The sequence below is a fragment of the Mustela lutreola genome, chromosome 6 (assembly GCF_030435805.1).
Source record: "Mustela lutreola isolate mMusLut2 chromosome 6, mMusLut2.pri, whole genome shotgun sequence".
In the NCBI taxonomy this organism is placed as follows: Eukaryota; Metazoa; Chordata; class Mammalia; order Carnivora; family Mustelidae; genus Mustela; species Mustela lutreola.
The window spans coordinates 34,174,003-34,189,744 of NC_081295.1; the positions used below are offsets into that span (position 1 = coordinate 34,174,003).

At 37.9% G+C, this 15,742-nt stretch overlaps 1 protein-coding gene across 1 annotated transcript in view; it reads left to right on the plus strand.

Moving 5' to 3' along the window:
- GPR63 (G protein-coupled receptor 63) overlaps nucleotides 1–14,646 on the plus strand; it is a 51,518-nt gene extending 36,872 nt beyond the window's left edge. The window contains exon 2 of the mRNA XM_059177043.1: nucleotides 9,052–14,646. Within this exon, the coding sequence (XP_059033026.1) occupies nucleotides 9,196–10,455 (1,260 nt within the window). The 5' untranslated portion in view covers nucleotides 9,052–9,195 and the 3' untranslated portion in view covers nucleotides 10,456–14,646. The remainder of the gene's footprint in view (nucleotides 1–9,051) is intronic.
- Nucleotides 14,647–15,742: the final 1,096 nt, after the last annotated feature.

A 15,742-nucleotide genomic window follows, 5' to 3' on the forward strand; every position in this document is an offset into this window, starting at 1 on the left:
TTTCCTGTTTTGTCGGAGATTAGTTGACCATAGAGTTGAGGGTCCATTTCTGGGCTCTCATTTCTGTTCCATTGATCTATGTGTCTGTTTTTGTGGCAGTACCATGCTGTCTTGATGATTATAGCTTTGTAATAGAGCTTGAAGTCTTGAATTGTGATACCGCCAACTTTGGTTTTCTTTTTCAACAATCCTCTGGCTATTTGGGGCCTTTTCTGGTTCCATGTAAATTTTAGGATTATTTGTTCCATTTCTTTGAAAAAAATTGCTGGTGTTTTGATAGGGATTGCATTAAATATGTAGATTGCTTTAGGTAGCATAGACCTTTTCACAATAATTATTCTTCCAATCCATGAGCATGAAACGTTTTTCCATTTCTTTGTGTCTTCCTCAATTTCTTTCATGAGTACTTTATAGTTTTCTGGTTAAAGATTCTTTGCCTCTTTGGTTAGGTTTATTCCTAGGTATCTTATGGCTTGGGGTCCAATTGTAAATGGGATTGACTCCTTAATTTCTCTTTCTTCTGTCTTGCTGTTGGTGAATAGAAATACAGCTGATTTCTGTGCATTGATTTTATAATCCTGACACTTTACTGAATTCCTGTATGAGTTCTAGCAGTTTTGGGGTAGAGTCTTTTGGGTTTTTCACCCAAAATATCATATTATCTGCTAAGAGTGAGAGTTTGACTTCTTTGCTGATGTGGATGCCTTTAATTTCTTTCTGTTGTCTGATTGCTGAGGCTAGGACTTCTAGTACTATGTTGAATAGCAGTAGTGATAATGAACATCCCTGCCGTGTTCCTGACCTTAGGGGTAAAGCTCTCAGTTTTTCTCCATTGAGAATGATATTCACTGTGGGTTTTCATAAATGGCTTTGATGATATTGTGGTATGTACCCTCTGTTCCTACACTTCGAAGAGTTTTGATCAAGAAAGGATGCTGTACTTTGTCAAATGCTTTTTCTGCATCTATTGAGAGTATCATACAGGTTTTGTTCTTTCTTTAATTAATGTATTGTATCACATGGATTGATTTGTGGATGTTGAACCAACCTTGCAGCCCAGGAATAAATCCCACTTGGTCATGGTGAATAATCCTTTTAATGTACTGTTGGATCCTATTGGCTAGTTTTTTGGTGAAAAATTTTTGTATCCATGTTCATCAGGGATATTGGTCTGTAATTGTCCTTTTTGATAGGATCTTTCTTTGGTTTTGGGATCAAAATAATGCTGGCCTCATAAAATGAGTTTGGAAATTTTCCTTCCATTTCTGTGTTTTTGGAACAGTTTCAAAAGAATAGGTATTAATTCTTCTTTAAATATTTGGTAGAATTCCCCTGGGAAGCCAACTGGCCCTGGACTCTTGTTTGTTGGGAGACTTTTTTATTATTGCTTCAGTCTCCTTACTGGTTATGGGTCTGTTCAGGTTTTTTTATTCCTTCCTAGTTCAGTTTTGGTACTTTGGTAGTTTATGCGTCTCTAGGAATGCATCCATTTCTTTTAGATTGTCTAATTTGCTGGCATATAGTTGCTCATAATGCATTTTTATAACTGCATTTCTTTGGTGTTGGTTGTGATCTCTGCTCTTTCATTCATGATTTTATTTATTTTGGTCCTTTCTCTTTTCTTTTTTATAAGTCTGGCCAAAAGTTTGTCAATTTTATTAATTCTTTCAAAGAACCAGCTCCTAGTTTCTTTGATCTATTCTACTATTCTTTTGCTTTCTATTTCATTGATTTTGAGCAGTAGTTGTTTCTAATTGGTGCTCTTCGACTCTTCCCAGTAGCCTGGGCTCAGTGGACTCAAGGCCATCCCTTAGGATGGGTACAGTGAGATGAGACCGGGAACGGTCTGAGGTCTCTGATGGGAGCCTAGTCCTGTGCTGGACCCATTGTTGATATAGCCCACAGTCTGGATGGTTTGCTACTCGCCTTCTTCTCCATGGGTGAAGTGTGCTATAGGTGGTTATTGCATTTTATTATTTATTTATTTAAGATAGAGAACGTGCACACGTGCATTAGTGGGGGTGGAAGGGCAGAGGGAAAAGGGAGAAACAGGCTCTCTGTTGAGCAGGAAGCCCGATGTGGGGCTTGGTCATGACCTGAGCAGAAGGTAGATGCTTAACTGACCGAGCTTTTTTGTTTTTTGATTACCGATTCACTGTCCTTGCTCATTATTGGTCTGTTCAGGTTTTGTGTTAACTTTATAATTCGGTCTTCATAAGTTGTACGTTTCTAAGGAATCTATCCTTTTCTTTTAAGTTATCTAATTTGTTGTCATGTCATAGTTTAGTTTCCTCATCCTTAAAATGGGAATTTTAATAGTAATAATCTCATAGAGGTGCTGTGAAAAAGCAGCACCTGTAAAAAGCTAATTTGTATCCAAAAAGCTTAAGACATTCTTTGACATTATACTTCTTAGCAAAACTCAGGAGAAAAGAATTTATTTTCTTTAAGAATATTACAGATGAAGTTTGAAGAGAGGACCAATGCAGCAAGAATAGGAGCTCTGGGAATCGGAGCCACTTGCTCATGTTACCTAGCTGTGCCTTTGGGACCTGCCAGGCCTGATTTCATATACGCTACTTCTGCTTAAGGTTGAAATGCTCTGTGCACACCCAACGTTATGACTTCAGGAGGTCGGTCAACACCAAATTCATGTGGAGTGCTCTCATTGCATAGCTTTGTTCTAAAATCCCAGAGATCTGTGTTGTGATTCACCTATAGCAGACTTGCCAAATGCCATCCAGAATCCCCATCTGTCCCAGAGATGTTAAACACCAGTGAATCTGGGTCGTATAGCCCAAGTGGCAGAGCAGCTGCCCTGGCAGCCCACTCAAACCTCAGATATCCCACTCAAAGCTGGCAGATTCTCAAGCTACTTGATAAATGGATTAGAATAACATACCTATATAAGGTATATGATGCCTTCAAAATTCGAAAAAGCCTACTAAGAGGCAGGGGGTTCTATTTTAGTGAGAGGGAGAGCCAGCTATCACCTAGGAGGAGAGATTTTGACATAGTACAATACTCCTAGAAAATGTACTAAGATGGCAGGCCTTTGAAGTTTGTAGGAATCATTCCCCACCCTCTAGCACATATGTATCTTACCAATATTTGTAGAGTAGATACTGTTTATTGTTCACTCAGCATGTAATGGTAAGCATAGTGTTCTGTGGAATGGAGAGACAAGTGGGATCCCTGTGGACTAGATTATGACAGTATGCTGGAAGAATTGATAGCTCTGGGATAGGACAGCAGGGTGCCAGCTGGAAGCAAACTGCTCAGGTGTTCTTTGCTAACACATATAGAGAAAAAAAATAACAATTTGCCAGATCAATCGCTGTGTGCCAGAGCTGGGGATTGTGTTGACTTACTCCAGCAATGAAGTCACATCTGGTACAGCATCTGCTCTCTACAAAATCCATCTGTTTTCTATAAGGCCAACAGGCAAGTTGAATGTGGATGTGCTAGGAATGATCACCTTCATCCTTCAGGTCCTTGATAGTGATCCTAACATCTGCAATTTCTGCAAGACTGAAGTGTTTTTGACTATTTTCACAGGTAGAGACAGCACTAGAAGTTTGTACTTGACCTTTTTTTTTTTCTTTTCTTTTCTTTTCTTTTCTTTTCTTTCTTTCTTTCTTTCTTTCTTTCTTTCTTTCTTTCTTTCTTTCTTTCTTTCTTTCTTTCAAACAATTGTAGCCCTACACATCAAGGAACCAATGAGGGAATCTTCCCATTGCTATGTCTGTTCCAACTCCGTATTTCAGAAAATAAGGATGGCATGAGTTCTGGGATGAGTGGGAGTTGGAACTGAGCCCAAACTCCATTAATTACGTGATTTCCATAAGCCTTTTGAATGGTGCCACCTGTTACCATTTTGGGTCTTCAGGAATGAGGGCCAATTCAGAGCCAGATTGGACAGTCCCCAAAAATTCTGATTATTTCAGTTTTTCTTATTTGGACAATGTAGTAAGAGTTTCCACCAAATGACAAATAAAGGCTAGTCTAGATTAGATTAAACATTAAACTCTTATGCAGATATTATCAAACTATGCTCCTTTTCTAGTTCTCATGTTGCTACTGTCCCATTTCTTTTGGAAATGCAAATTTTGTTTTATGTTTTGGAAATGCAAATTTTGATTATAAAACTTTTATTTAATCTAATATAAAATTCAACAGTAACTCCAGATCACAGTAGTATTTGATGAGAAGTCCTGGAGGAAGGAATCTTTTAACGTAGTTGCTGTGATTATTCAAAGCTTTGCTTCGGTTGTTTGCTTCCCACTAAGAAAGGAAGAAGGCCAGAGAATATTTACATTTACACTGTGGTGAGCCAGAAGTGTAATGAATGAGGAATACTGTAGATTCCAGGGAGAAGGCATTGTAAGTGCATGCAATGTTCCTTGATACTATAAATTCAGGTTCTTTTCCTTAATGTTTAATTACAAAATTGTGTTTGCTTAATTCCTTTGTAGATTCCTTATATATTAGAAAAATTGATAATTTATATTTAATAGGCATCGAAAAGCTGATTAGAAAGTCTGCGTGCATGGGTTGGGCTTGAGAGTAGATGGGCTTCAGTATACAAGGTGATTGGGCACCATGCTAGAATTTTGTTGGGGTACCATCAAATGTTAGAATCTAGAAATGTTTCCTTTGGGCTTTTTAGTTACTGGAATATGCAAACATTTTAGCCTTGTATGAATAGCATATACCAGGCTGCTGGCACTGTGGGAACAGGGTAGAGAAGAAGGCTAGGTTCTCCTGTGGAATGTGCAGACATTCAGTCAGTCTTCCTGTTTTCAGCTCTGCACTCATAGTCTCAAGTTTATGCTCATCAGATTTGGTTGTGCCACAGACTTGGGCTGCTGTAATGGCGTGTGTGCTTTCATGTGGTTGCTCAGTGGAGGGGAGACCTGGGTGTGGAGGGTTGTTCTCCTTCCTGGCACTGGAGATAGATTTTTAGGCAGTGTAACAGTTTTTAGTGCCACCTACACTTTCTGTGGGAACTGGTGCCTTCCAATCCACAGCTGCCCTACAGGGTGTGTCAGCTACTTCTAAGCATATTTCCCTGAAAATACTGAGGATAGAGAGTTTTCTGCTCTGTTCAGTCAGCTACTCCATCTGCTTTTTATCTTACGACACTTAAAAAAAAATTCCTTATCTGTTGATGTGTTTTTCATTCATACCTTTCGTCCTTTGGGATTGTACATTTTGTTTAAAAAAAATCCCTTTCCTGTCATTTCAGTGTGGTTTTGAAATGCAGGATCTGTGATCAGTCTGCCCTTTTAATTTAATTTAATTAATTTATTTTTTAAAAGATTTTATTTATTTGACAGAGATCAAAAGTAGGCAGAGAGGCAGGCAGAGAAGGGGGTGAAGCAGGCTCCCTGCCGAGCAGAGAGCCCAATGGTGGCTTGATCCCAGGACCCCGAGACCATGACCCGAACCAAAGGCAGAGAGGGTCAACCCACTGAGCCACCCAGGTGCCCCTGGTCTGCCCTTTTTAACCAGAAGTTCAAACTATTTGTTCATTGCCGTCTCTTTAGTGCATGGGACATACCTGGTACTTAAATATTTAGTGAATGAATAATGGAATGAATTAAGTTGGAAGTTTTTATAGTAAAGGGGGGCTTTGATGGCAGAAAAATATTATGACTATATATGTTTATGTAACAACCTAAAAAACATCTTTTAAATTGTGGTTTTGTTTTGTTCCTCAACATGATTGAACAACAAAGTGTTTCAAAGTGTGGCCATCAACAAAATGAAAAGACAGCCTACTGAATGGGATAAAATATTTAGAAATCATGTATCTGATAAGGAGTTAATATCCAAAATTTATAAAGAACTCATGCAATTTCAATAGCAAAAAAAAAAAAATCCTAACAAAAAGTGGGCAGAAGATCTGAATAGACATTTTCCCAAAGAATATATACAGATGGCCAACAGGTAAATGAAAGATGCTCAGCATCACTTATCATCAGGGAAATGCAAATCAAAACTGGTGAGATTCCACCTCATACTTGTTAAAATGGCTACTATCAAAAAGACAAGAAATAAGTATTGGTAAGGAGGTGGAGAAAAAGGAACCATCATATGTTGTTGGTGGAAATGTAAATTGGTGCAGCCACCATGGAAAAAATATGAAAATTCAAAAAATTAGAAATAGAATGCCAAATATTCAGCAATTGCACTCTCGGGTATTTATCTGTAGAAAACAAAGAGACTAAATTAGAAAGATATATGCACCCCCTTGTTCATTGCAACATTATTTACAATAACCAAGCTATGGAAACAACTCAAGTGTTCATTGATGGATGAATGGATAAAGAAATTGTATATATACACAATGGAATAGTCATAGAGAGAATGCAATCTTGCCATTTACAACAACGTGGATGGACCTTGAAGGCATTATACTAAGTGAAACAAGTCAGAGATGAATACTGTATGATCTGTCTTATATGTGGAGTCTAAGACAAACAAGCAAAAAATAAGAAAAACCCGAACTCAGAGATAGAAGAGAACAAGAGATTAGCGGTTGCCAAAGGCAGAAGGTAGAAGTGGGTGAAATGAGTGAGGGGGTCAAAAGGTACAAACTTCCAATGATACATTAAATAAGTCATGGGGATAAAATGTATAGCGTGATGACTATAGTTAATAATTTTGTATCGCATACATGAAAGTTGCTGAGAGTAGATCTTAAAAATTTTCATCACAGGAAAAATTTTTTTTCATAACTCTGTGGTGATGGATGTGAACTAAACTTATTGTGATCATTTCTCAGTATGTATGTAAATATCGAATATGTTGTACAAATGAAACGAAATAAAATTACATGTCAATTATACCTCAGTGAGAAAAAATAAATTATAAAGTGTGTACCACTTCAGGATGGAGACATGTTTGTTTTACTTGGTCAAGCACAATTAGAATTGTTAGGCTTAAGATACACATTTGCCTATTTATAATTTTTCTTTAGAGATAGACTTGTGTTGAAACTGATTTATGTTGCAAGCACAGTCTTTATTCTTATTTGTATGTATATTTAGATCATTTTAATTAGTTAATTATTATATTTAGGTAATTTTAAAGAGACTTATGGTGATTATGTTGTAAAGCTTTCCAGCTACCACTGCCCCCTAATCATTGGACTTTTGTGGTTAATAAAGTTTGAGAATTAATAGATTAGTGTGTCCTCTTGTTTATATTTTGCATTTCAAAGTGAACATGTGAAGGTGGATGAAAGCTAATAGGGACAAAGAACTTAAGCTATAAAAATAGGAGTAAATAGTAAAATAAGTATTTGAGCAAACAGATTAGTATTTTTATTCATAAAGTCAGCCCTGGACAACGAAGAGGGGATTGTAGAGAGATAAAAGTATGGCAGATAGCCTGTGATTTAGCTAGAGTGCTGGATCTTGGGTCTTGCAAATGCGATGCCTCCATCCTTCATAGCCCAAGAAATGAAAAAGTGAACTTATTTGCATTTTACCCTAAAATTGATGACTTTATTCTAAGCTCAAAAAATGTGCAAATTACAGTGGTGATTTAAGCTTCCATGCATTTATTTTTCCCTCAATCTTCAAGATTTATTAAAGGAATCTACTCATCAACCCAAAGAGAGGTCTTTCTTTGGAGAGAGGTTGCCTCCCCAGGAAAGAAGAGAGAGCTTTTGCCATAAAAGTGGTTTATTAAGGGCGCCTGGGTGGCTCAGTGGGTTGGGCCGCTGCCTTCGGCTCAGGTCATGATCTCAGGGTCCTGGGATCGAGTCCCGCATCGGGCTCTCTGCTCAGCAGGGAGCCTGTTTCCCTCTCTCTCTCTCTGCCTGCCTCTCCATCTACTTGTGATTTCTCTCTGTCAAATAAATAAATAAAATCTTTAAAAAAAAAAAAAAAAAAAAGTGGTTTATTAAAATAGTAGATTAAGAAAGCTCCTTATGGAAAATACTAGGGTTGCAAAGGTTGATAATAAGTTGAGGGTAAGGATAAGAAAAAGGTGATAAAACGAGCAGGGTAACCAAATATCTTTGGGGCACCTGGCTGGCTGAACTGATAGAGTATGCATGATCTCAGGGTTGTGAGTTTGGGCCCAATGTTGAGTGTGGAGACTACTTAAAAATAAAGTCTTAAAAAAAAAGATAACCAAATATTTTTGAAAGGTTTTATAATACATTCTCCACATCTTAGTGTTTTTCTGGTTATCTCCTTTAGAATCTCCATCTTTGTTATTTGTTTGATATCTTTTATCAAGTTGCTAGCACACAATCAAGTTGGTTTTAGGGAGAAGAAATTGAGACAATAAAATATGTAAATCAGAAATAAAGGATGGAAATGAGTGGACATTGTACAGAAGACAGAATGTGAGAAACAAGAGAGCTTAGGAAAAGAAAACTCTTGAAAATATGACCCAGACTTTTTACATACAGCTTTTTTCTCCTCTTGAATAACTCCTCCTGTATGGTTGGTGTAGGGATTTCTGAGAAGAAACATGCAAAAATGGAAAGCCAGGAACTTCTTTCAGACCTTTATAGAAAATAACCTAGTACCTTCTTATATGGCTGTTAGAACAAAAGTGTGTGATTACAGTGCAATCAATGGGAAACTGAGTTCAGTGTTCTTTGCTGAATAGTTTTGTGTTACTGTAAAAATGGAATATGAACCTGTACTTAAGAGTTTTTAGGAAAGATATTAGTACTTTCAGGAGAACCAGATACTAAAGACTATATTAATAGTGACTGTGGAAAGACCATACTGCCATTGGAAATTTAAAAGAAAAATTAACAGGAAGGTTATAACTTTTGCCTTTGAGGCAATGATACATTTCTGATTCTCTTCATTTTCACTTTATATATAAATGTCATGAAAATTCCATCGTGGTTAACAAATATAAAACAGAACAACCATATTTTAGCACTGAATAGGCCAGAGGCGTAAGTACTTTTCAAGGTTTTAAAAAACTGATCCTTCATGATGAAAGGTAAGAAGTCAAATGTTATTTCCAAAGCCCATTTCTCATTGGCTTTTTGTGTTTTGGGCTTGTTTTCAGGCAAAAGGACTGCTGTGGAAGGTGGAGCTCTCTTTTCCAGAATGTGTTTCCAGACCCATCAATGAAACATGATACTGCTGCTCTGTGTTGAAATGCTTGAAGAATACCCATATCTCTGCCAGCACCTTCCATCCTATTGAAACCATGGTCTTCTCTGCAGTGTTGACTGCGTCCCATACCGGGGCAATCAACACAACATTTGTAGTCTATGAAAACACTTATGTGAACATTACGGTCCCTCCACCATTCCAACATCCCGGCCTTGGCCCACTGCTCAGATACAGCATGGAAACGATGGCTCCCACGGGGATGAGTTCTTTGACCATGAATAGCACAGCTGTACCCCCAACACCAGCAGTTTTTAAGAGCCTAAACTTGCCTCTCCAGATCATCCTTTCTGCTATAATGATATTTATTCTGTCTGTGTCTTTTCTTGGGAACTTGGTCGTTTGCCTGATGGTTTACCAAAAAGCTGCCATGCGCTCTGCAATTAACATCCTCCTTGCCAGCCTGGCATTTGCAGACATGTTGCTGGCAGTGCTGAACATGCCCTTTGCCTTGGTAACTATTCTTACTACAAGATGGATTTTTGGGAAATTCTTCTGTAGGGTGTCTGCTATGTTTTTCTGGTTGTTTGTGATAGAGGGAGTAGCCATCCTGCTCATCATTAGCATTGATAGGTTCCTTATTATAGTCCAGAGGCAGGATAAGCTAAATCCATATAGGACTAAGATTCTGATTGCAGTGTCTTGGGCAGCCTCCTTTTGTATAGCTTTTCCTTTGGCTGTAGGAAACCCTGACCTGCAGATCCCTTCCCGAGCCCCACAGTGTGTGTTTGGATATACAACTGATCCGGGTTACCAAGCTTACGTGATTTTGATTTCTCTGGTTTCTTTCTTCATTCCCTTCCTGGTGATCCTGTATTCATTTATGGGCATCCTCAACACCCTTCGGCACAATGCCTTGAGGATCCACAGCTACCCGGAGGGTATATGCCTCAGCCAGGCCAGCAAGTTGGGTCTCATGAGTCTACAGAGACCCTTCCAGATGAGCATTGACATGGGCTTTAAAACGCGTGCCTTCACCACCATCTTGATTCTCTTTGCTGTCTTCATCGTCTGCTGGGCCCCATTCACCACTTACAGCCTTGTGGCAACGTTCAGTAAGCACTTTTACTATAAGCACAACTTTTTTGAGATTAGCACCTGGCTACTCTGGCTTTGCTACCTCAAGTCTGCATTGAACCCACTGATTTACTACTGGAGGATTAAGAAATTCCACGACGCCTGCCTGGACATGATGCCCAAGTCCTTCAAGTTTTTGCCACGTCTTCCTGGTCACACGAGGAGGCGGATACGTCCCAGTGCTGTCTATGTGTGTGGGGAACACCGGACAGTGGTGTGAATATTGGCACTGCCTGACATTTGGGGTGTTGGTTGCTCTTTATCTGACTTTGAACTTTCTATCCCATGGGTTCTACAAGTATACCTTACCGGTTTTTATAGGGTTTGTGTGTGTGTGCGTGTGTGCGCGCAGTGTAAAGGAAGAATGGTGATTAGTTATAATTCTATTACCAAGGATACACAATAGGGAAATGATCACAGATGTTACCTCCAGGGTTCAAGCGAAATCCTTGATTTAAGGTGGGGAGATGGTGTTTTGTTTCTTTGACTGATTTTGTTTTTGAAGTAGGAATCAAGATTGTGCTTTATTGAGCCCGTGGTTACATTGAATTGTAGGTGTTTTGTATGCTGCTAAGGTATGCTTAATTGAGTTTGTCATTTTTTTTTTTCCTGGAAGACATTGCTGCTTTTTGCCATCACATGGGAGCCAAAACCACACACATCTCAGTAGATAAATATTCACCTTTATTAAATAAAATAAATAAATAACCCAAGTGGGTTAGTGAAATTTTAAAGGTCATTAATATTTACTTTGGTGCACTTTAAGAAATAATGTACAAACTAGTTCAGTCATGCTTTTCAGAATTGTTTTTACACATGACATGTGCTTTAGGGGACACTGCATTATCATTTCTAGGAAGATAGGTTTTTAAGAAATGTTTTATCTGCATGTCCAGTTTTAAAGGAGAGAACATAAAAATGTAGACATTTTTCTAAGCACAATAGTGATGCTTCAGAGCCAATTTGAGAAGACAGAGCATCTTTGTGAATTTAAATAGGATGCAGTGAGGGGGTAGCTGGTGTGGGCTGTGGTATTTCCTTTCACTCTGTGCTTCTCATGGAGTCCCAGTGGGGAGAAGGACCTATCATTAGACCCCTACCATCTTCCAGGTACTGTGCATCTTTATCCTTACAGCATCTTGTGAGGTAGGTATTTTTTTTTTCTTTTTTACAAAGAAAGTAAGTCTCAGAGAGATGAAAATCCTGCCCAAGGTTAATGGTAGAGCTGGAATCCAAAAAAGTGTGTCAGCATCCTGAGACTGCTGGTCTTCTCTGCCACGTGGACACATCATTCAGATTTAAGTATTTCATAGTCAAGAGGGAACTTTGTGTAGCATTTTTTATTAGCACTAAGATCTTCCTTTTAAAAGTAGTATCATTTTTTTGCTACTAAAAAAATATGAAAACATTACAGAAAGTGTGGAAAATAGAAAAAAATTCACTCACAACCCTTTTACAGTGGAACTTAAAAATCTTAGACAAGGCTATAAAGAAATACAGTTGGGTTTGTTTGTTTGTTTGTTTGTTTTTTAGTTTGAAAAATAAGTGACTGACAATTACAGAGAAGTTAAATACAGCTGCATGTAGGTCTTAGCCTTGCAGGGTCCAAGGTTTCCAGGTGCCCAGCTATGTCTAAATGTTCTGGACAAAATAGCACTGTTGCCTGAGGGCTGGCCCATAACAGAGCTGGAGTTTGTGAATGTGCTCAAGAGTGTGTCTTCTACAAAGAAGCAAAGATAAGTCCTGGTCTGAACATAGAGCAAGTTTTAATAGGGCAGGTCTGGGGTTTCAAATTATTTTTCTCTTGCTGACCACCTACCCTCCCCCACCCCCCACCCTATGTACATCCAGAGTCTTTTGTCCCCTTGCTCTGTGGCCACTGACACACTTTATAAAGCAGCTGATGGCGATGGGACTGCAGACTAAAGTCATAAGGGTTGAAAGTATAGCCTTTTTGCCACATCATGGTGGCCAAGTAGCTGAGTTAACATGAACACTTTCGGGATTTTTTATAGCATCTTTTCAACATTTTAGTACTGTGTGAGCCAGTGGGAAAAATGAGCCTTTCTTTCTTCATTTTTACAACCACAGAGTTGGATTAGATGAATCTTGCCCAACTCTAATGTGCTTTCCTCCATGTGAGAGTAGAGATTTGTGAAGAGCTCGGCTGACCTCAGCATCAATATCGGGTCTCCAGTATTATTTCTTTGCAGTTTACTTATTAGCTGTTTCTCCAAATGGAATGTCTACTGAATGTCAGAAGAGCCCATACATAGCACAGTATCAGGAATTAGGACTTTGGAAGATTGATGACATCGTGACCTGAGGAAGCCTGCTCTCAAGGCAGTTGTGATGGTATTAGAACTCATTTTCCTGGTAAAGAACTCTTTTGGGACTCAAAGGACTTACTCAGCATGTTGTCTTGGGATCAGCCTTTGCTGATAGTCACCTACCTCTTTGGTTTCTAATTTGTATTATTCATAGGTTAAAATTGTTTTTGTCTATTAGGGATCTTACAGAATATAAACACTGTAGTAGTAGATACATAGGCGTACCTGCGAGGTGTATCATGCTTTCCACTTTCAATATAGACTGGATTGCAAGCGGATAATGTCTCTTTGAAATGAGACTTTGTTTGAGGAAAGTCAGCATGATCTGTATTCATCTCCCATATTGGCAGTGGGTCTTGAGACTCCTTTAGTGATAGGAGTTGACGCTGACCTTTGTTTCCTTTGTCCTTTTTTATGAGCAGTTCTTGAGTACTTCTGTGCTTCCCGGTAGGCAGTGCATTGTTGGGCTAGAGCAAGAGCAAGAACTTGGGATGCCTGCTGAGATGCTCCCTGTTTGTGAGAGAAGACTGTGCGGGACCTTAGTGGGAACTCAGCACCACCACTCAGCAGTGGTTCTGTTTGCACCAGAGACTCTTGATAGGGGGCGGTTTACAAACCATTTTGAATGTGTTTGTTATGTATACATTTTGGAAGCTTTAAAAAAATATACTCTGATGTACCTTTGCAAAATTTAGGTGCAAAATCTTATTTTGCCTATACCCCTGTGTTTTCTTGAGGGGGAAAAAGACCACTATTGATTATTGCCACTGACAGATAATAATCAGAAATATTTCTGTTTTCCTTTTCCTTCTGGTGAATAAGTAAGAGGCATGAGAGAGATCGTGAAATATCTGTGATCAAGGGAAAGAGTCAAAAGAAATCCCCAATAGCCTGGAGTAGTGATATTCAAACTTTAATAGGAATTTGTGTCCAAGTATTTCTAGGGGAGCTTGTTAACAATGCAGAGGTCCGGGTTCCCCAGAGGAACTGGGGTTGGGCCCAAGAATGCACACTATGTCTTTGAGCACTCTGATTTCCATGCGGGTCCCTGGGTCCTGGGGTGCTTCAAGAAACACTCCTGTTGAAAATATACCAATTTTAAGATTGTCTGTTTTATACAAAAATGTTAGTGTTGGAAGCCATTATCTCCTAGTGCATGGGTCATCCACATTGAGAGGAAAATCTATACATTGTTGTGCCTAATTTGCTGCCACATGTGTTAGTGCTGAGTCTCGCAGGTATTAGCTATATCTTTCAGTTGGCAAAATTCTGATAGGCCATGTTGTCTCACGCTAGAGCAAAGGGAGCCCATTTAGTATTTGAAAGTCATGACTTCCAAGAGTCTAGTTCTGCTAATGTTTTATTTTCTTCTAGACAGTTGTCATTACTGTATATAATCTCCAGAAGAGTATGAGGGGAATGTAAAATTCATTGAATTTCCCATTGCTCTTCCTATGCCAGTCGTGTTCAATGGAAGCATGAAGAAAATAAAATAATCTTTTTACTTATTGTATAATTTCAGTTGCTGACAAAGGTATTTAATTTGTTCTTACTCTTTGCTTTGTTTACATGAAAATATTTATGTATATATCACAGAAAAATTTCTACTTGCTTGACATTTTATTCTACTATGGTTTTTAAGTTTAAAGGACTGCTAAATTCAAATTTATTTTCACAACCATAGTCCTGCTAAACTGCCTTCATTGAAGACTCAGTTTTCAAATAATAAAAGTATCAAAGCACATGTTTGTTATTACAGGTAAATGGTAATACATTTCTTAACTATATAATGGTACTAGTCCTTTGTAATTAAAATTAATTTATTTTACAGTAGTATGTGACCCATACGGAAAAAGAAAACCATTTTGAATTTTGAGTTATAATTCAAGAATGGAATAAAGTATGGTTATTTGTGGATATTGTTATTACAACCAGGAAAAGAGCTCCCAATAAGAAAATGAATAAATATTTAACATTTCTAAAAGTGGAGTTTTTTTTTAAAGGACTACTTCATCTTATCTTAGAAAGATTTGTCATGAGTAATACTTTCTGTTAAATTAAAATTTGAGTTGAGTTTCAAATCCTGCTTCCTTTGGGTTTTTATTTTCAAATTAGCTCTCAAAGCCTGTGTGTATATAATTATATTCTAGTTTTAGAAGTTCTCAGAGAAGTTAAAGATGAGATGAAACTTGGCAAAAGACCACTAGTATTAAGAAACGGTTTTAAGGAATTCTCTCTAGGAGAATTATGGAACTTTTACTCCTGAATTATTTAAAATTGGTTTTTCACTTGGCAAAGCTATGACAATGTCTGCTCCTATTTTGATAAAATGATTTCAGATTGCACTTCCATGTGTAAAACCCAAGTTCTTTCTAAAATTCACTTTTAAATCTATAGGAAATGCCAGTTTTTATATATGAGTTTCAGGTTCTTGCAAATTAGATATGAGCATTGTATTTTCTCTTCTTTTTCACACCTAAGCAATAAACATATTTCTTTTTAAGTTACAAAAGAAGATTGCCATTGAATCTACGTTTGATAGTTTTTTTTCCCTGAAATGGAAAGAAAGATATAGCGAAGTAGAGGAACATGTGAATTAAAAACATTTTCATATCTACCATGAAAATAGAAAAAAAAATTTCTTATCTGCCATGAACCCTACTTAATGTATATATAATAAAGAGAAACTTTAGGAACAATTGAGATAGCAAGGTGCAGTCAATTAGATTTAATGCAAAAAGAAACAATTTATGGCTATATCAGTTAACATTTAACCAAAGAAGCCAAACTGGTAGAGATATTTTTTAGGAGATTTATTGCAAGAATTGGCTTACTGATTGTGGGACTGGCTAGATAAATCTGAAATCCCAAAGGCAGGTGTTCAGGTAGGGCAAGCTGGAATTCACAGGTACTAGCTGAAGCTGTTGCCCAAGATGGAATTTTCTCCTGGGAGAAACCTCAGTTCTGCTTTGAAGGTCTTTCAACTGATTGAATCAGGCCTACTCAGATAATCTAGGATAATCTCTCTTAGTTAATGTGGATTAATGACGGACTTTAATCACATTTACAAAATACCTTCACAGCAACACTTAGATTAGTGTTTGATGGATGAACTGGAGACTGTAGCCTGGCCAAACTGATGCAGCAAAAGACCATTACAAGGGTGAAATCCAAATT